The sequence below is a fragment of the Anabrus simplex genome, chromosome 7 (assembly GCF_040414725.1).
Source record: "Anabrus simplex isolate iqAnaSimp1 chromosome 7, ASM4041472v1, whole genome shotgun sequence".
Taxonomy (NCBI): Eukaryota; Metazoa; Arthropoda; class Insecta; order Orthoptera; family Tettigoniidae; genus Anabrus; species Anabrus simplex.
The window spans coordinates 338,441,587-338,464,284 of record NC_090271.1 but is presented as its reverse complement, the minus strand read 5'-3'; the positions used below and the strand labels follow the sequence as shown (position 1 = coordinate 338,464,284).

Below are 22,698 nucleotides of genomic sequence, written 5' to 3'. Positions count from 1 at the left end.
CTAATACCATCTATTACTTCAGTTTCCCTATAGAGCTCATCTGGTTTTATCAGCACTACATCCAGGATATTTTTCCCTCTGGTTGGTTCCATCACTTTCTGAATCGGCTGTCCTTCCCATATTAACTTATTTGCCATTTGTTGGTCATGCTTCCTGTCGTTCGCATTTCCTTCCCAATTGACATCTGGCAAATTCAGAGCTCCCGCTACAATCACATTTCTTTCCATGCTGTTTCCCACATAGCCGACGTTCCTATCAAATAATTCTGAATCCGTGTCAGTGCTACCCTTTCCCGGTGTGTACACTCCAAATATATCAAGTTGCCTATTATCTTTAGAAATGAGCCTTACACCTAGAATTTCATGTGTCTCATCTTTAACTTTTTCGTAACTTACAAATTCTTCTTTCACCAGAATGAATACTCCCCCTCCCACCATTCCAATCCTATCTCTACGATACACGCTCCAGTGCCGTGAGAAAATTTCTGCATCCATTATCACTTCTCAGCCATGATTCAACTCCTATTACAATATCTGGTAAATATGTAACTATTAAATTACCTAATCTATTCCTTTCTTTTCAGTACTTCTACAGTTCAACACTAACAATTTTATGTCATCCCCACTTGATTTCCAGTTTCCTGTTCCCTTATCACCACTCCCTAGGCCACCCTGTTTTCCTGAATGTACCTCCCAATAACCTTTCCAAACAAATTTCCTAACTTATACGTACCATTGCGGTTTAAGTGAAGGCCATCCGAGCGCAGATCCCTATCTCCTACCCACCCATTAGGATCTAGAAATTTCACTCCCAGTTTCCCACCTACCCACTACATAGTCTCATTTAAATCCCCAATCACCCTCCAGTGATTATCCCTACTACACAGTATTCCACTAATCTCTGCTTTCTTAAACTCCACCCGTGCTGCATTTACCAGATCGCACACATCTCCAACTGTGTTGGTACTTATATCAGCTTGCCTTGCGTTGTTGGTACCAACGTGAAACACTACCACCTTCTCCTTCCCCTCCTCCCTCTCTTCTACTTTCCTCAACATCTGCCTCAACCTGGGCATTGAACTCTGTTCTGCAGAGAGTGGAGGGGAAGTAGGAGAGGGTTGTGAATCCTGCCTTCTGTCCATTGGAGAGGGGAGAGGGTTATGTTGCTTCTTTGTTATAATATATTAGGGAGTAAATACAATATAATTTTGATAAAGTTTGGAATTAGGCTAGAATCTTCTAAGATGTTATCTTTGGTGATAAATAATATTCTAAGGAAGTCTTGAGTGAAGAAATACGTTGAGTAAGTTCAGTGTTCGACAGACTGAAAAGTCTTAGTTACTTTAACTAAATCGACACTGGAAAATATGACTTCCTCCTTAACAAAAAAGAACCACTATATAGAAATAAAAATATAAGTTAGGTGATGTGTTGTTTCAATTTGATAAATTAAAGATTTATCAATTCACACTTTAGTACCACACGATTTTTTTAAGCTTGCCTGTTGGACCGTGCTATTCTTTTTGTATTAATCTCTTCTTAGATATACAAATCTTTGGGCTAAAATATAAATAAGCACAAATGAAATTTAAAGTTTTTTCTGACAATATTCATGGCAGTCCGTACTGACTATCATGGTTCAGTTATAAAACGTTCCTCTGGAACCTTCAGTTGAGACACATTTATAGGAAGTACTTTTATATCTATATTTTTCAGTCATTCATGCTTTAACGGTTGGCAAGGCTCATCTATGCTGGTATAAGATCGTTTATGTTGTATGCAAATTCCATGCTTTTATATGGTTATTACAGATTGGCATTTACACAAGGGTGATAAACTGATATAACTTGAAAACAATATTCTCTCACCCATGGGTAAATAATGCAAGTTTCGAGCTCGAATTATTAGTTTCATTAGTGTACAATCGCATTATTTGTGAGGTTATGTCGTGAAACATTTGCTGTATGTAGATATTTATGCGATTAATGTAAGAACCTGTATATAATTTATTATTACCTGTATTAATAATGTGTAATCCACTACAGAATTGTGAAGCACACTGTAACATCCACAATGGTACTGGGTAGACGAAAACACTATAGAGTATTCTGTACGCTATATCTGGGCTTTAAGCACTCTAGAATTTACGAGAAAAATGTATCTTTCTAGAAGCCTGGCCAGGCACATGTATAAGGTGGTCTTGATGCTAGAGACGAGTTATTGTTTAGTTAGGGTCATGGTTTAAAAGGATTGTTCTGACCAGACAAGTGTCGTGCTAACGGGTGTTTGAAGTATGTGAATTGGCTTAGTAAAGTTGGTAGCTGACATTCAGTGGTTGCAGTCTCCATGTGTTTGTTATAGGCAGTTGTTAAAATGGTGGCTTGTTGATGTTCTCGGAGTGAAGTGTTTTGTTTGTAATACAGTGATTAAGGTTATGTGTGTTAATTTGTAAATAATTGTAAATAAATCAGTGTACGTAATTGACAACATTTTGTGCGAATCATTCTCATCTGAGCTGATATAAGATCATTTATGTTGAATGCAAATTCCATGCTTTTATACGATTATTATAGTTTGGCATTTCTCTTTAGGGCTGGTATTTAGTGCTATTGTGATAGCAAAAATGTGAGGGTTCCGAGAGAATAGTTGAAATGGCAAAGAGGTTATCCGGTATGAATCGGGACCACTGTGGTCCCACTGGGATCGGCCTTTGCGCGATGGACTGGTCTGGCGTGTAGTGTTAATTGGATCTCTCATTTCTTTATTATTGTATGTTTACAAGGATATATTCATTCTTGTGTTTTATTTGCAGCAAGGATTTATTGCGGAGGCTACATGAAAAGCAGGGACCTCATATTTCCAAGCTGTACCAGATTTGGGAGGAATGTGGTTGCGTTGAAGAAGTGATCAAAATGAGAGAGGAAGAAGTAGTACAAAATGTGGAGGTAAGCACCTGCAATTAGTAAGTTGGAATATGCATGCCCTTAGAAGGAATAATATAACATAGATTTAGGTAATGGCAGCAGTATGACTCTCTCCATGTGAGAGAAGGTCTTGCTCAGTGTTTCTAGGAAAAATTCACTAATAGATCCTGCTGTATTTAGAAAATTACCCATTATTGTCAGGTTTTCTTATTTTTAGATAGCTTATTTGCTGTTTTATGTTTGTTGAAAATATATTCCCTCCTGCCGGTCCCAATGACCTCTGCTGTTGAAGGCCCAATGAAGAAAATTGACATCACTGAAGTCCAGGCTGGTCTGAATGAGATGAAACCAGGTAATGCCACCAGCCTCACTGATCTTCTGGCAGAGTTTTGGTGTTCTCAACAGCGGGATGCAGCAGGATGGCTAACACATCTTTTTAATCAGATCATTGAAGAAAGTCACATACCAAGAGATTGGCGACAGAGCATAACCGTACCAATATTTAAGAACAAGGGAAGCCCTGCCGTTTGTTCTAATTACCACCTGATTAGACATCTGAGCCCTGTGGTGAAGGTCTTTGAATGTATTCTTGGCAAAAGGGTTCGGGAGATAGCCAAACTTACAATCAACCAAGCTGGATTTTTGAAAAATAGTGGCACAACAAATGCAATAAGTTTCACTGCAGTTAGTTGAGAAACTCTGGAAAGAAAAGCCGATTATTGCCTCAGAATGTGCTCTTTGTTACCAAAGGTTGGACGCATTCACAAGTACTGGTCTGAAAATATTGCTGGACTAGCTGACGTACTCGTGCTTCGCTACGGAATTCCAAATTTTATACAGAATTCTAGGTTAGGTAGTGTAAACGTCGTAAGCAAGATTGTATTAAGTTGCATAGCTCTTAACGTTGCCCTAGAAGCACGACGGGCAAGTCAGACGTTTTTTCTCGTATGAAGACTGGGTTAGGGAATTTTCATTGCAGTGGTAAGCCTGCTTGCTTACTGTCAGTCACAATCAGGTTGGGGAGTTTTCATTATAATGGCAGACTCTCTCCGCCTGCCTTTATAGATTCTGAGAGAGATTCTCTTGGTGGTTTTCCCAACTAAAATGAACATGAGTCATTACAATGACGTCAGTAGGAATGGCATGATTAAAAGCAATGCCTTCACATGAAATACTCGATCAAATGAAAAACCACACATTTTCTCACTTTTAACGAACAGTACTATGCTATTACATGTAATAAATATCATTTTTGGTCCGTATTGATGATATTAGATTGAAATAATAACATTAAGTTATTTATTAGACCACCTAATCAATACAAAATCGATTTTGTATTGATTAGGTGGTCTAATAAATAACTTAATGTTATTATTTCAATCAGTACTATGCTGCCGAACTAACAGTCCAAAGCTACAGAGCTGGAATAACCAAGACGCAGACATCCGTAATCCGTGAACAATCTTCGTCCATTTTTTGGCGGGCGGGGGGGTGTTTGAAATAGTGGATAGTCCCAGGGCAAAAACTATGCCCGTTTCATAGGTGCCAACTATTATGGAATGTCCGTAATTATTACGGATTTCACCTCACGACTACGGAATTCCGGTCAAAGGAGATATTATAACGGAAAAGCTGACATTATCCCGAAAAAATAATTTTCTACGGAAAAGATAAAAGAAGGAAAAATGTTCAATCCTCTCGAGCCTTTCTCCTAAATCGTTTCAGTGCTTGAGTTGGCAACGATACTTATTTGATCGTGACTTCCTTTTGCTACCCATAAGCGTTGTAAAATTCATTGTGAATGAAGGAGCTCAGGCGCTGTTCTTCTCCACTATAAATCCTTCAGTAATGTTGTATGTGATGTGTTAAGTATACCTGAAAGTTGACAGAAATATTGAGAAAGAAGTGAGGCCTACATTAACCCCTCAGCGCCGACCTCTATACGTGGTATAGACCCATGCATGGTTTCGCATTTACGGCTATAGCGCGAAGAGTTTTAGAGTTATGGATTTGCAAATTGTTTTGTTTCCAAGAAGAAATGTTGGGGTTTATCAGTGTTGTAAAATAAGAATGAAGATCGTTAAATTGTAGTTGTTTTTGTAAGGGTAAATATTTGTCAAGTAAGTCTGAGCACTAGTAATCTCTGCTTTTTTAAAGTCTGTTTGCTTCATTCTTTCCCACGTAATAAAATAAACAAATGATCATCTGAGAAGTTTGTCTTTTTGTGTGATGTTCTTTGCTCTATTTGTACATTGGGAGTGCGGTTTATTTATTATATTTGTCTTTATTTCTCGGCTTGTAATATTTTCGTAACTCTCCACGAGCGCTCTGTGTAGGCATCAGTTAGTGCTGCTTTCTGTCATACGATACGAGAACCAGTTGTTCATGGTATATATATCTCTCTTGAAAGACGATGTCTCGACCTTTTATCTGATATATGTATCGAGTTGGTTTGTTTCGTCATGAATGTTATTCCTGTCATTCAGTTTCGTCCTGCTGCTTTCGGCCTCGCTGCAGCTTCATCAGTCCGCGTGACGTGCCGCGCTCAGCCGTGGTTTGACTGACAGTAATGTGCTTGAAATATTGTATAATTTAGATGAGAGTTTAGTCGGAAGTAGTAGTGACAGTATTAGTAGCAGTGATAATTAAATGATGCGGCTGTGGCGGATGCAGTGGTAAATGATGAGTGACGATGAGGAGGAACTAGTACTTCGAAATTTCGTGTAGGAGACTATTGATACTTATACAGGTCAAAGGGACGTTTCCTACAGTAAATTTGGATTCCTAAATTCTCTAATAATATCCAGATAAGTCACAGGGACAAACATTGAGCAGTTATCTTATCGGGTTCAGCTGGAGGAAGGTTTGTTTACAAAATATACTCGCTCGGGCAGGGAAACGAAATATTCAAGGCCGGCGCACGTCAGATAATTCAGTTCCAAGGTTGCAGGAAAGACATTTTATCATGAAATTATCACACAAGTGTGAGAAATACAAACCTCAGAGACGTATCGTGTGTTCAAAACACGGAGAAAAGACGACGTCGGTGTACTGCTGTCAGGAGTGTGACGTAGGTCTCTGTCTCAAAGAGTGCTTCGAACTCTATCACATGAAACTAAATTACTAAGATAATGTGAAATAATTGTCATTATCTGGGTGTACATAGTTCTATCATAAGGAATTCAAAATTTCGTGAATATCGGGCTACTCTTATACTTGTAGTAACGCTTTAAGTGAATCAATGTATTTCAGTCGCGTGTAGTTGAAATCTCATCCGGCCGCGGGGTAGGAAGCTCCTAAAATGGTTGCGACGCTGAGGGGTTAAGCACATCTGCACCGGATTCGCTTATGGTTCAGAAGATAAAAATGTTATCACCAAGTGGGAATGATGCTTCAAGAAAAACTGCACTGAAAAGCAACTGCTGCGTGAGAAACAAGCTACAAGGAATGAGCAGCATTTAAAGTAAGATTTTCTGTCAAACTCCTTCGGTGTAGCCTATGGAGTCCTTACCTGTTTCATCAAAGAACTTGCAGGTTGTGTGCAAATATTATTGAGTAATATATACTTTCACATAGATCGCTAGAGGGATAGGCGAAAGGGGTGACATTATCGAGAAGGAAGGAGCATGGTTTGGACTTGAAATTTTTCTTGGGGTAGGGGGGCGATTACTGATAATGCACTTCGAAGGTTGGCACCTCTGCTGTTTACTTATCTGTTTGCTGGGAGTACCCGATGAGTTGGAAAATCTCAATTCACTACTGGCGGGGGAAAGCACTATCTGACGTGGAGGCAATTTTTCCTCCAAGCCAGAGAAGAAACCACATCTTCGCTGCTAATTTGGAATAAAATTAATGTAGATTTAATGAAAGTGAAGAGGAAGAAGCTTTTCCTTAGAAACGGCTCTTTTCAAGGTTGATTTTTGAGTTATTTAGTGCATTATGATACTATAATTTGGAATAGGGCTAAATTGTAATTCCAGACCAGTTCATACTACTACTCCTACTACTAACTGATTCTCTGACTTAAGTGCGTACACTGCTCATTCAAAACAGCGCGTCAGAGTAGGTATCGAATACTATGATGAACCAGTGTGTTACGTACCAGCAGTATCAGATGTATGAACCAGAGGATTGGCATGCTAAAGAAGAAAGTTATCTAACTCCTCAGCTATTTCCCGCCAATATTCAGTTAGGCTGTTATACTCGGTACACAGCAGTAATCCCATCTATCGGAGTTGAATGTCAGCATAAGAGTCAAAGAACATTACAACAAACAATGGTCAGTGTAATGTTATTGTTGATCTATGTTGCGCGCTTTCGATATTGTAGGCCTTCACATTATTTAATTGTCTTCCGGTTCTGAAATACCACTCTTATCATAGTCGGTACGGTAAAACAGAATAAAACATAAATGATCAGAAATTATATTCTCTATAACTTTTGTGGTATAGTACTTTTCCATAGGACCAAGAACATAGGTATTTAAAAATTAAATTTTAGTAAATTTTAGGTGCCTTCCCCTAAACTAACATTTCACCCACGGTGAATAACATTGTTTATAGCTTAAACTGTAGTTTCTTATTTCCAGACTCTATGTACCGATTTTCATTAAATTCTGTTTACCCCTTTTGTCGGGGCCCGGCGTTGATACGGACTTAGCAACAAAAATCCAAATTCATGAATATCTGTGTTATCATAGCCAGTACGGTAAAAATGCAAAAGACGAAAATGATCAGAAATTTAATTCTATATAACTTTCGTTATGTAGTATTTATCGATATGACCACTAACAATATAAATATTTGAGAACTGAATTTTATGCCTTCCCCTAAACTACCATTTACTCAGGGTGAATAAAATAATTTATAGCCTAGATTGTAGCGGCTCACCCCCCGACTCTACACACCGATTTTTATTAAATTCTCTTCAGCCGCTTTCTCGTGATGCATGTACATATATACATACAGACAGAAATTATGGAAAAGTAAAAACTGCATTTTCTTGTTACTGTGGACATGATCGATACAGAAATACCATTCTTTTCAAATTCTGAGCAATGTACAGACAAAACTCTTATTTTATATATATAGATTTTTAATTTTCTTTCTACTGTGCATGTGTGCATTTACAGTCATGGTGAAAACTCGTGAATTAACCCCTAGAAAGAAAAAGTGAATAGAGGTTTTACACTACGAAGGCCTAAACAGTGAAATTGCGAAGAGATTAAACTGTTCGAGGTCAGCTGTGAGTCGCAATCTGCAGAAGCTTATGACCATAGGAAATATAGAAAATTTACCACGAATCGGGCGTCCACGCATTTCTTCGCCTAGGGAGGACAATACTTTGCAGACTAAGCCGGAAAAACAGGAGTGCCACTTCAATGGAACTGGCAAAAGCATGGCAAGAGTCGACGGGAGTCGATTCAAGCTCATCAGTTGTCAGGAAAAGAGTCTGTGCAATGGGAATGAAGGCTAGAGTTGCCAAGAAAAAGCAATTTTTAACTGCTGCAATCAGGAAAAAGAGGCTTGCATGGGCCAGACTCCACGTAAACTAGACAATCGACCAGTGGAGAATGGTGGTATTTTCAGATGAAATCAGATTTTCCATGATGACTGATAGACCACAGCTCGTTAGATGTGAACCCAGTGACTGCCTTGTGCAAACAATGAAACATGCTCCATCAGTTGTGTGTGGGGAGCAATGACATACCAAGGTGTTGGGAGGCTGTACGTTGTTCAGGGTACAATGAACAGTGATCAATATGAAGTTGTGATCCGGCGCCCTCTGATGAACACTGCATGTGATGCTTTCCGGGATGCGCATTGGATTTTCCAGTTAGATCTGGCTCCATGCCACACATCAAAGAAGGTGAGTTTTGGTTATTTTATCTTTGTAATACAATTTGTAAGGTTATTTCTGTTACCCATCGTCCAAATCTATCATTTCAGATTCGTTCTGTCATGACTGAATTGGGTATCAAAGAACTTCCATGGCCAGGAAATTCACCAGACCTTAACCCAATAGAGAATTTGTGGAGACTGGTTGGCAAAGGGGTTCAGAAGAAGAAACCTGCAACAAAACTAGAGCTATTGGAGGTGATTGTGAAAGTGTGGAACCATGAAATTGACATCAGTATCATTCAAAAATTGACTCCATGGCTGACAGAGTGAAGGCTGTCATACGAGCCAAGGGGGGGGGGGGGGGGGGGGGGTCTAACAAAATACTATTATTATTTAAAGTATGACTACTAAATAAGTCACATTTGAAACACAATATTTTACTGTATGATAAAATTAAATAGCAATTTAATCAAAATACTTATTTAACTTCAATATCTTCAGAGAGATGGCATGTTATTGTACATACTGTTGACATATTTCCTTGAATTAAAATATTAAAATATTATAAACAATCCTGTCCTTCATTATAAGGTTCCCTCTCAGTTGTGGAATATCATAATTTAATAAATATTTGAAATTTTAAATATTAATGCGTTTTTAGAAGCTGTGTACTAGAATTCTCTAAATTCTATGGGGGCGTGCAATACTTTAGAACAGTAGTGTACTTTGAGGTATCTTCATTAGCAGCTCACCATAAGAAGCTGGAATATGTGTGACGTTTACATGCATTTATTCAATTATTTTTACAGTGTTGTCTTAAGATTATTTTTTAATGTTGCAATGTTCTGACAGAATGATGTGCTTGTGTTGGCTGCATTAACATATACTGTAATACTAAGTTTTCCTTCACGATCTCACAAAATGGATTTGAAAAGACGGTGGATCGTAGCAGTAATTCGTAGGAAGTGATTCAGAATTTGTACATTTATTTAATACATAACACTTTACAAAATGTAAAGATTTACAATTACAAGTTATTATAGCAATGTTAAATTTCAAGCTACAATAGGTCATCTTTTTAAAAGCCTACACATCACAAGATACATTGTATTCTATTAACATAGTCTTAATGATAGCAATAATAATAATAATAATAATAATAATAATATGGCTGAAGAAGTTGGATTTCAACACCAACTTCTACAATACCATGTAGAAGACGGTAATTGCCACGACTGGAATTGTATGGAAATCTATGGGTACAAATTCTATTTAAAAATGTAGTGAAAATGAAGTTTTATTGTGCTTTAATTTCCTAAAATCTGTACAATTGCTTGAACATCATTACCACAAGTGTGCAAAATAACATACCGTATTGTACTACAGACCACAATGTGACATTTTATAGTGTTTTGTCACGTCACGAAATGGATTTAAAAAGGCAGTAGTCAAATATAATTACGGAAATAGGCCTCCATTACACAATATCAATAGTTCAGATATTCTGCATTTTACGTATGTAAAGTTCTGTCCTTGCCCCGAGGTGGTGCAACTCTTTTCAAGCAACCCTTAATGAACAATGAGCTGCATGTACCCTCATGTCAATCTTAAATTTCTGTCTGTATCGGGAATCAAGCCCGGGCCCGCGACGAAGGAAACTAGTGGCGCTAACAGTTATATTACACAGGTGGTCGTGATCATATTATAAATACAGGCACAATCGTTTTTTGGCAATGTTAAAATATTCTGATATTTTTTCCTCCCGTAGCATTTTTGATGGTGTACATTCGGTTTCAAAATCTGGAATTTCAATTGGTCTAACATCAAACCTGTGCCTTTTTATCAGAGAAAGGTCCTCTAAGCTCTTCTCCTTGTTTTATTTCTCTTTCCCCGATTTTGAAGTGCGAAGTCGAGACCATTCACAAGGTTGATCAGTACGCGAGGTGACATGTTCTGACTATACTGTATAAATAACAGCAGAAATATTATTTTGCCAAAGCCTCCCTAGCAACATTAACCTATGCTAACATGATAACGTATTAGAATTAGAACAAATATATTTTTCTGAGGACAACATTGTTGAATGTGTACATGAACATTAATCTCGTTATCACCACAAATAATACATAAGTTGCTATGTTTCCTCTATTATGAAATGGTAATGTATCTAGTCTCCTATCATATTTGCAGTTATTCGCTCTGTTGCTATTTCCTGCAAACAGGTTTTGTTTAAAATGTAATACATGACCACTTTCTGGAAGTTCGGAATACTTTGGTCGCCGGTTGTTGCATAAAACACTCTGAAATCCCACTGTTATTATTTAGTCGGCCGTGGCAGCACGCTGTCATACGACAGAGATACGTACGCGGTGATCGCATTAACTTAGTGTTCGCCACTCGTAGCGCAGCGGTGCATTTTTCTCATCAGCGCACGGAGCCTATAGTGTAACACTTGGTACAAACTACCCGAATGTCACATACACACAGAAGCAAACCCCAATGAACCAGTAAAGGAGAAGATTGGTCATATCCTAATCAAGAAGAGATTTAGGAAACACGATCAACACACCTTGGTGCAGACATTGGCTCCGATCATATCCCAGTAGTAGCAGATGAACTTAAAATATGATTAAACCAAAACAGGTTTCAAACAGAATGAACACTACTAAAGTAAGTGGCAAGCAATTAAAGAAGAGTTTAACAGTAACATAGGAATGGCTTATTCAGTAATGTTGATAGTGCACAAACCCTACGGTACTGAAAAGCGAACTGGTTGGCATTACAGACTATGAATCTCATTGTTGAATCCGTATTTACGGTTGAACTTCTTACAAAATTGTAAAAAACAATTTTTATCCTCCTAGTCAATACTATATATTTTTATGTCCAATTAAGACTAAGATTCACACGTAGACATGTTTCAACCCGGCATTGGGTCATCCTCACTAAGACATGTATGATGCAGTAAAAGCACAGTTTACCCCACCTGCGTCCAGGCCAGTGTAAAGGATTTCCAGCCAGCTTCTCAGGGAAAGTCATAGTTTGGTTTGATTTAACGTGGGATCTGACTTCCTGACGTATCGAATACTACATCATCAATCTCAATATTGCCGATGGACATCTCCATCAGACACCTCGGTGTCACTAATTTTTGAGCATATGGGAGTCCAACAAAAATTAAATATTGGTGATTTCATGTTCAGAACGCACATTTTAGATGAAATTCTCGGTGAATATATTTTTTTCCATCACTGCAGATAATTTGGGCTGGAGAGGGTTAAGTAGTACTTACTGTATGATCTGAAGTGTGGTGACTTACTTGACTTAATTCCTCTCCTTCCCACTGGAACATAGGGCATCCATGAAACGTCTCCATTTTGGTCATCGACTTGCCAATGCTTTAACTTCCAAGTCCTCCCTACTTCAAGAGCCTCCTCCTCTACAGTCCTCTTCCAGGTCTTCCTAGGATGACCTCTCCTCCGTGCCCTTGCGGATTCCATTCCAATGCTGTGCGTTCTATAGATCCCGCTGCCTTCCTCAAAGTATGACTTATCCATTTCCATTTCCTCCTCTTGATTTGCACTGCGACTGGAACTTGGTTTGTTGTTCTCCATAGCTCGTCATTGGATTTAATTTCAGGCCATCTGATGTTTATGATGCACCGTAAGCAACGGTTTATAAATTTCTGAAACAGATTAGTGATAGTTCGTGTAACCTTTCAAGTTTCACAAGCATATAGGACTGATTTAACATTTGTATTGAACATTTATATTTTCGTTTTCCTTGAAATGTTGTTATTCTTCCATACTGTATACAGCTGCATGAAGGCTCCATTTGCTTTCCTTATTCTGGCTCTCGCATCCTCTTGTCACTACACTTCCCAAGTAGGTAAATCTCTTCAATCTCTTCTCCTGCCACAAACAATCTTTCATCAATTTTAGCATTTACTCATTTCCTTGGTCTTTACAACATTTATATTGAGTCCTGCAGCCTCTGCTTCCTTCCGTAATCCTAACTTGTGTTTCATATCAAATCAAATCAAAATCTCTTTATTTGCAAATGAGGTGTTTACCTTGGTGGCAAATGGTTCACTAAAATACATTGTCAAGCACTAAATATTAAATTAACAAGAGAAGAAAATTTTCCTATAATACAATATTATACAATTTACGCTAACAATGTTTTCTATTAAACACACAGCTCATCCTCAATAAATTTATATTGTTTACAAAATTCTACTTATATCTCCTGTACTACTTACAAATATAGTCAACTGATATACAGTATGTGGAATTACTTCAAATGATACTATACAACTGGTATAAGATTAAGATTAAGATTTACATTGCATTTATTTACTTTTTTTTTTTTTTTACCCGTTCTGGATCCTAAGTAGCATAACGACCTGGTGCGTCTTAACCAGAGCCCCTTTCGCCACCACTTTTCAGAGTTCCTCAAGGGCTTTCACAGCTACCATAGCGGTCCCAGGGCCCTCGGGAAGTCCCCACTGTACTTCGCCCCTACAGGCAGTCCCCTACTTTGGCTGTCCAAACTCCTTAGACCAGGGGATGGAATTCATTTATTCACACACATTTTTTTATTTACAATAACGTGCACTGGTCGAATGCCCTCCAAAACTTCATTTATTTTCTCTGTTGCTGTTTATTCTCTTCTTGAATATCTGTACAGATTTTGGGAAAGGATCAAACACTACCCCTGGTAAACTGTTCCACTCCTTCACACCCCTCCCAGTGAATGAAAATTTACCCCCATTGCTTCTGCTAAAATTCCTTCTGATTTTATATTTGTGGTCAGTCCTGCCGATATAATTATTTTCCAACTGAAGCCTCTCACGGATATCACCCCATGCTTCTTCTCCTGTATAGGCTCTATATAATCCTATAAGTCTAGTTTTCTCCCTTCTCTTAAAGTTTCCCACCCAAGTTCCTTTAACATTTTTGATACACTACTCTTTCTCCTGAAATCCCCTGTTACAAATCTTGCTGTTTTCCTCTGCACACTATCTATTTCTTTTATTAGGTATTCTTGGTGAGGATCCCAAACACTGTTTGCATATTCCAATAATGGACAAACCATACTCAAGTAACTTTTTTCTTTTAATTCTTTGTTGCATCCTTTAAGTAGCCCCATTATGACATGTAACGATCTGTATGCTTTCCCAACAATGTCATCAACATGACCTTTCCAGTGCAAATCTCACACCTAAATATTTGCACTTGCCATCTTTTGGGATAACTACCTCATCCAAAGTATATTCAAATTCAGTTTTAAAGCTCCTGTTAGTAAAAGCTGTTACAGTTGATTTGCCTCCATTAACCTTCATATTATTTTCTTCAACCCATTGTTGGATACTTTCAAGGTCCCTTTGTAATTCTGAACAATCCTCAATGTTATTTATTTCCCTATAAACAATTATGTCATCTGCATACAATCTTATTTTTGATGTTATATTGTTCCCTAAATCATTTGCGTATATTAAGAAAAGTAACGGACCGATTATACTACCCTGTGCAATTCCCTTCCAAACTTGCTCTTCCTGTGATACATTATTTCCTACTTTGACTTTCTGAACCCTTGAATTTAGAAATGTTTTTATCCAACGTGTAACCCTTACGTCCAATCCTATTCCCTCCAATTTCTTTAATAATATTCCATGTTCCACTCTATCAATGAAGATAGATCTATGGCTATGCAATCTAACTGGCCTCCTGAATCCAATTGATCTGATATGTCCTGCTGAAATCCCACCAGTTGTGCCTCACAAGAAAATTTCTTTCTAAATCCATACTGGCTCCTCATGAACCAATTTTTATCATCACATATCCCTCTGATGTACTTTGATATTAAACTCTCCAGTATTTTACAAACTATACTGGTCAGGCTGATTGGTCTGTAGTTCTCTGGTTTCCTTTTATCACCATTTCCTTTATAAATTGGTATTGTTATAGATTCCTTCCATTCCTTTGGTATTACACTATTATTTATGACATAGTCAAAGAGAAATTTTAAATAAGGCACTATGTACCACCCCATTGTCTTTAATACTTCCCCAGTAATTTGATCACTTCCTGCTGCTTTTCCTTGCTGAAGCAGTTGGATTTCTCTGAAAATATCTTCGTTTGTGAATGAGAAGCTTCTTGTTTCCCTCTGTCTCTCTCTCTCTCTATCTTCTGTTTCGGTTTCCAACTCTTGACAATCATCTGCTGAATCTCTAAATTCCCTACTAAATAGGTTTGCTTTCTCAGTATCTGTTAAATAGTGTTCACCCCCTTCTCCCACCATTGTAGGAATTTGGATTCCTTTTCCTTTTTGATTCCTGATATATGAATACAGCTTTTTCCATTTCCCTTTGTGGTCATTACCCTCTTGAAGTATGCCATTCATATAATTCTCTTTTTCTTCCTTTTTCACCCTATTCAGTTCCCTCATTAGCTGTTTTCTAGTTTCTCTACTCTCCCTACCCTCTTTGATTTTCCTGTTTACTATTCATTTTCTTTTTAATTTTCTGATCTCCCTTGTATAATAAACAGGGTCTGAGGTAATTTTACCCTTCTTAACAGGTACAAATCTCTCTCCTTCCCAAATGATTCCTTTAAATTTAGCCCAAAGTGTATCCACGTTACTCCCTTCACTTATCCAACAACTGAATTGTGATTTAAGGTAAGTCCCAAATTCATGAACTTTAGTTTTTCTGTACAATTTCTTGTCTTGTGTAACCCTCTTATTAAGCCTTTTTGGTACGAGTCCTACATCCATTATTACAGCCTTATGGTCTCCTATTCCTTCAATTACCTCAGTTTTATCAACAATTTCCCATGGTTTAACCAAGAATACATCTAGTAAGTTATTGAGACGAGTCGGTTCTTGTACTACTTGTGTAAATCCTCCCTCCCAAATTAACTTATTTGCCAGTTTCTGTTCATGGGCTTCACTTGCAGCTCCATTCCATTCACCTTCAGGCAAATTTAGATCTCCCCCAATTATTACCATATCATTATTATTGTTTTTACGAGTATAATCTATTATTTTCTCAAAGATTTCCATGTCTCTTTCCTCTCTTCCAGGCCTGTATGTTCCTATAATTCCCACCTCCTTCATATTATCACAAACTAATCTTATCCCTAATATTTCATCCCTTTCATCGGTAAACCATTCATGTGAACAGTAAGTTTCCTTCACCAGAATTAACACCCCCCCCCCTTCCTTTTTATCTCCTCGGTCTCTACGATAGACTGTGTACCCTTCTGGAAATACTTCTCTATTACCCACCCCTTCTTTCAACCACGATTCCACTCCTATCACCACATCAGTCTCGTAAGATTCCATCAATGTACCGAATTTTAATTGTTTATTTACTACACTTAGACAGTTTACCAAGAGCAATCTCAGACCCCCTTCCTCCCTAAAACTTGACTGTTGCAATTGGGTAACTTGAAATTCCTTACTATCCTGAGTTTCTTTTTCTAGTTGACTGAGGGCCGGTTCTACCATCTGCTGGTAAAGTGGCTGGCAGCTGCCCGGGAGGTAAACTACCTGGAGGTGTAAATCGGCTGGTACTTTGGCTTGCGTCCAACCACCTCCGCGCAAGCGCTAGGTAGCTACCCGGAGCTAGACACCGATATACGAGGTTGGCTAGACTGATTTTCAGCGATTTCTCGCTTTCGAGTGTGGTGCTATCTATCGTCAGATGCATGAAACCCATTTCGATTGTCTTATTTCCCTGTGCTTGCGTCTGCTGATTATCACCAAAAAGCCTAATAAGGGGAGTCTTAAGAGTTATGGACAACGATTCATGTCAAGCTTTCGTGATTTTAATCTATGATCTTCAATATCAATACCTAATTGGGATTAAAATCTCGAGATTACATTTTCTTACGCCAGTTATAACCTGTCATGCAAGGCAGCGTTTTTGAAAGGTATTCTTGTAGTAGACTGGTCAAGTCGCTCGCTCCGTAATAGAAGGTACGCAGGTTTTCATCGTGTTTCTAATTTACATTTTAAAGTGTATTTTCGTTCCCTGCCATTGTTCTTAACTCTATTTTACGCGCTTCCATATACGTATATACACACATCTTCTTTACGGACTTATTGCCTTTGAGCATTCTATCTGCAGGCTTCTGTGAATTGATTAAGTATCTCCGCGATGCTCTATTTGCAACTAGTTCTGTGACCTCGTTTAGTTCCAGATGCTTCCATTTATTGATAAAGCATTTCATTTTAATTTTTAACTTTATGAAGATAAAGTTGGAAGGTACAGTAAATGTAAAGAACTAATCGGGGTAAATATCCATTCATAGGAAGAGGAATTCGGGAATGGAGTAGTTTCCAATTTCTTCGAAATAATTTACAAGCCTATGTAAACAACTAATAGGGAATCTGCTACCTGGGCGACAGTCCTATGTGCTATTAATCATAACATCACTTGCTATAGGTAGCATACATATAAAGCAATTTTCCTAGTAGACATAATATTGTGATAAGAACGTATGAAAAGAGGCATACAGATTAACACAACGCTAATAATGGAAATAAAAAAGATTCGTCATAATAAAGACTCGAACCTGCACACTTCGTATTACGAAGCGAACGTGTTAACCATTCCGCTACAAAAACCCTTGGGTTAGGTAGGATACATACAGTACTATATATCTCGTGTCCGAAAACTGAAAAAGTAGAAAATTAAAGCCCATTTGAAATGATTTCCAAATAGATTTTGATTTTACATCCTTTTAGAGTTTCCTTACGAAAGCTTGATGTATAAAATGTGTTCCCTGCGCTACCGATGCGAGGGGCTGGTGTGACCGTTGCAACTAAAGAGAAGCATTAATGTTCAAAATCCTGCAATACAATATCGATCACTGTTACAGTATACTGCTTTTTTCAGTATACTAAGCTAATTTGAGTTGCATATCACCAGAAATACAGCTAATAATGTTCAGCTCTCAGAACTTGCCCGGCAGGTAAAGTCTTATCGGGCCCTCGAAGTGGCCGAGAAATTACGCGCCGGGTAACGACGATTTATGCTGCCGATGGCGCTACCTGGGAGTGGTCGGACGGAAACATCATTTTACGTGGAGGGCAAATTACGCGCTACTTTACCAGTAGGTGGTAGAACCGGCCCTCAGCCAGTTTGAAGTACAGCTGGCTCTTTCTACTAGTTTTCCTGGTCAGTATTATAACCCAAGGGAGTTGCCTGTGTTACAGTACATATCTTAAGATTAATAAAATCTAGAACAATATTTGCTATCTTTCGTTTACCTGAATTGTTTAGATGGAGGCCATGTTTTGTATAACAGTATCTCTCAAAACTGCTGCATTCAATAACCTGAGTATTCCGAAAATGTTTACAAATTTTAACAATATCTGTATTGACCTTGTCCACTTCAATGTTCACACACGAGTCTCTACTCAAATCATGCCTGTGGGGCACGTTCACTACAAAAACGTTAGTGTGGGTCAGCTTCCCTAGTGTATGTTTAAGTTCTGATCTTACATTCTTGGCGTCGTTGTGAGCTACGTCGTTCGTCCCACAGATGATAAGCACTGCGTCGCCACTCCCGAAGTTCCTAGTTGCTGCTTCTAACGTTTTCCAGAACACTGCTGATAGAAGCTCCTGAATATATTTCTCCGGTTGCTGCTTTATTCTCGTCGTTAATCACTCCCGCAATTCCCCTTCCTTGGCTATCACCACACACAGCTACCTTCGCTGATTTAGGCCTAACTGGGTCTTGAATCTGAATTCTAGGCCTAAATTTTAAACTCGGCATGGCAACGGCAGCGGATCGCGATGATTTGGTTTCACGCGCGCGATCACTTTCTTCCAGAATTAAATTATTTAGGGCAGAAAACCTATTTCTGATGTTTATTTCCGGAATTTCAGTTGTAGATTTCTTAGCCGGCCATCCACGAACTACTTGACACCACGTGCTCGAGTTTTTACTTGTACCGGTATATCACTCGAAGAATGGTCAGTCCCAAGTTCTAGCGATCGCAGTCTTTCTTTTAATTCTTGATTTTCAACTTTAAGAGTCTCATTGTCCTTTTTTAGAATGTTTATAATTTCTAATGCACTTTTAGATCCTTCATCGACTGTTTTCGATGCTTCGTCAACGCCGTTCCCAACATCATCATTCCGAACACACTGCTCACAAATCCAGTCAACATTTTCATTCGTTTTTACGTCTCTAGGGCAATTTCCGCACTTATAATGCCACCATCGATCATATAATCGCACATCATTCCATTTTTCACTAATCTTCAAACATTTTCCGCACTTTTCGTCACATTTTACGGTTAATTTACTCGGAGAATAAAACACTACGTCGTCATTACCGGGCGCCATTTTGAAAAATAAATTCTTGAAGACAAAAGACAAATATCATCTTTCCCCCATTCCCCATTGTATTCCTCTTTTCCTTCCACCCAACATATTTCTCATAACATTATCGAGCACCACTAAAAAGATTGTTGGTGAAAGAACGCATCCCTGGCGAACTCCACTTGTGACATTCACATAATCTGAGAGTTTTCCCTCATGTACTACTTTACATCTACACCCTTCATACATTGCTTTCATGAGATTCAAGATCTTATCCGGTACTCCATATTTCACCAAGGTCTTCCACATTACGGTCCTATTTACTGAATCAAACGCACTTTCGAAGTCTACGAATGTCAAGTACAATGTGGCCTACCATTCATTACTTGGCTCTAGAATTGAGTCCTTTACTCTGTTTAGAATTATTCTAGAGAGAATTTTACTTGGTATGCTCAGCAGTGTTATTCCTCTCCAATTCTTACATACTGTGGTGTCACCTTTTTTGGGGAGTTTCATGATCAAGCCCTCTTTCCAATCAGCTGGAATTTTCTCTTCTTTCCATATTTTCCTCAGTAATGGTAGCAACAAATTAATGGTGGCCTCTTCATCCACTTTTAATATTTCTGGATCTATATTATCTATGCCTGCTGCTTTACCATTCTTTGTTTCAATGCTAACCTAACTTCATGCCTTGTTGGAGGATCTAGCTTTATTCTTGAGTCTTCACTATCTAAGCCTTCATTTACTTCTTGCCTGCTCATTTCCATCATCTTAGTTTAAAATTTCTGAAAAATACTCTTGCCATTTTCTCAATTCTTCTTGTGATAACAGCATATTTCCTTGCTTATCCCTCACTGGTTTACTCTTCCTATAACCTCCTCTTGACATCTTCCTTGTAATAGTATAGAGTTGTTTCATATCACCCTTCTTATCAGCTTCCTCTGCAATTTGTGCCTGCTGGTCAATCCATCTTCTTTTATCGCTTCTCACACTCCTTTTAACCATTTTGTCAATTTACGAATATTTCCTTTGGGCTTCTGACTTCTGCTCTCTTGTTCTACTTTGGTGTACTATAGCTTTTGCCTCTTTTCGTTCTTCAATTAAATCCCATGTTTCTTCAGACATCCAGTCTTTCTGTTGATAGCTCCTATACCCAATTACTTTTTCACATGTTTGTATATAAGTGTTTCCACACTCAACTCTTCCTCTGTTTCGAGATTTGAAAGGACTTCAAACCGATTTTTCAACTCCAGACTGAATTCTTTCCTCCTCTTTTCACTGTTTAACCTTTGTATGTTGGACCTCTTTTTTGTTGTTGCAAACTTCTTCGATGCAGCCTTTCTTTTCAATTTGAACTCGGCTACTACTAGATGATGATCACTACCAACATCAGCTCCTCTTCTATTCCTCACATCTGTCAATGATCTTCTAAATTTCTTGCTAATAGCTACATGGTCAATCTGATTTTCTATTTTGTGATCTGGCAATACCCATGTAACCTTATGACACCTTTTGTGGGGAAAGATTGTCCCTCCAATCACCATTTCCTGGCTGGCATACAAATTTACAAATCTTTCTCCATTATCATTCATTTCATCTAATCCATGTTTCCCTATCACATGCTCTAGTGCCTCATTATTTGAACCAATCTTCACATTCATATCACCCATAATAGCAATATCTCGTGTATTTATATTCTTAGTTTCATTCGACTGATGATAAAATTGATCCTTCATGTTGGCATCAGATACTTCTGTTGGTGTGTAACAAACTACTATTGTTACATTTCGAATTTTACCTTGAAATCTAGCTGTCATCATTCTGAGATGGGACTCCATTCAATTAAACTGTTCTTGGATGTCCTATTTAGCAACATACCCACTCCATTTCTCCATTCAGCATCCTCCCCAAACTGACCAGAATAAATAAATGTATTCCCATTTTGCGTCATGATCTCCCCAAAATCACTCCTCCTCACTTCACTTAAACCAAGAATTTCTAAGCCATAATTTTGGATCTCTTTCTCAACCTGCTTTAGTTTACCTTCTTCCGTCAAAGTTCGAACATTCCAACAACCAATTCTCATTTTCCGTTTTGGGCCAAAGTTTGTCATCGAGGTATCCATCCGGTTTCGTTTCACTTCAGTTTCTTTAATAAGTGGATTTAAGATGTGCGAGTTATTAGCCCACAGCACCCGAGCTACCACCTGAGCCTCCAGGCCTGCCGTTTTCTGTAGGGGTTGCTTCCCTTAGCCTTTGAAGATCCCTCTTCACCACAAGGCAGTGGTTTCCCCCATTTCTTCAACCCCAAGGGAAAAGGGTTGCCTCGTCTGCCAGATTTGCCGTTCCAAAGGTCTCCTTCTCCGCCGCATCTGCCATTGAGGACTTCACCATAGCCCCGTTAGCCGTCACTTTTCAGGGTTCCTGAAGGGCCTTCACAGCTACCGTAGCGGTCCTGGGGCACACACTCAACTCTTCCTCTTTTTCGAGATTTGAAAGGACTTCAAACCAATTTTTCAACTCCAGACTACAGGCAATCCCCTATTTCATGCTGTTGCCCACCTCCCACGACGTGGACGAGTGGTTGGACTTATGGGAGAGCGAAGTGTGGTGATAGAATGTTTTATTTGTATTCCATGTAACTACCTAACCTGTACAGAGTAAATATTTTGGTAACATACTGTATTTGTAACTAGTAGATTTCATTTCTATATTTATTGGAACTGTTGAGAAAGTTGACAGGAGTTTTTGAACAGGGTGTGTTGGCCTTTGTTAGTTATGTATTCTAGAAAGTATGTTCTGACTATTCTGGAAATAGAAGATTCCCGGTTGCATGTATTCGAGAAATTATTTAAATATCGCGACTGAAGTAATTGTTGTGATTGGTCAGTCCGGGCAAGCTCCTGTGTTCTGATTGGCTGCTCCAAGGCCAGGGTTCCCTTTATAAGGAGCTAGGCACGATTTTGAAGGAGGACAGAGGTCTGAGGTCTTAAGACTCTGAGCTGTCTTGGTCTTGACCTGCCAAGCCTCCCGAAGTTTTTTGACGTCGCGAACGTCTCCTTGGTACCAGCATGGCCTGCCTCGGGGTAAGCGCTGTTTCTTTCTGTCCGGTTTAAAGTTCCATTTAGTTTTTGTTGGTGTATCACAGGAGTTTGCCCTAATCGCCAATCCTTTGATCACTTGTGAAAAACAAGTTTCGATTTTGCTTTAAAATGTAATAGTATTGTATGTTTTCCCTGACCATCAATATTGTATTTGTTGAATTTGATTTGATTTGTACTGAGATATACTTGCTTAACTTTTGAACTTAAGGCAAAGCTCTTGTCTAGGAATATTGTCTAAGAACATGCATATGATGTGTAGTGTGTATCTAGATTTTGTGTACAGCTGAATTTGTTTCGGAAATTAATTTGTATGCTGATTTGGTAAATAATATTTTGAAAACAAAGGTCGCAGTTGGCTTTTCGGAAACCGCAACCTTCGCACCTCCGTAGCCCTTCGTAAGGTTTCCTACTCTCCTTTTCACGTTCCTGGTTTATTATCAAGTTGCCCCTACTGATTTTTACCAGTGTTATCGGCGGAGTGCCGCGTAGTTCA

At 38.5% G+C, this 22,698-nt stretch overlaps 1 protein-coding gene across 1 annotated transcript in view; it reads left to right on the top strand.

Annotated features, from left to right (window-relative positions):
- Window positions 1-22,698, top strand: part of LOC136877626 (protein regulator of cytokinesis 1) — a 367,851-nt gene that overhangs the window by 26,586 nt on the left and 318,567 nt on the right. The window contains exon 2 of the mRNA XM_067151812.2: window positions 2,812-2,944. Within this exon, the coding sequence (XP_067007913.2) occupies window positions 2,812-2,944 (133 nt within the window). The remainder of the gene's footprint in view (window positions 1-2,811; window positions 2,945-22,698) is intronic.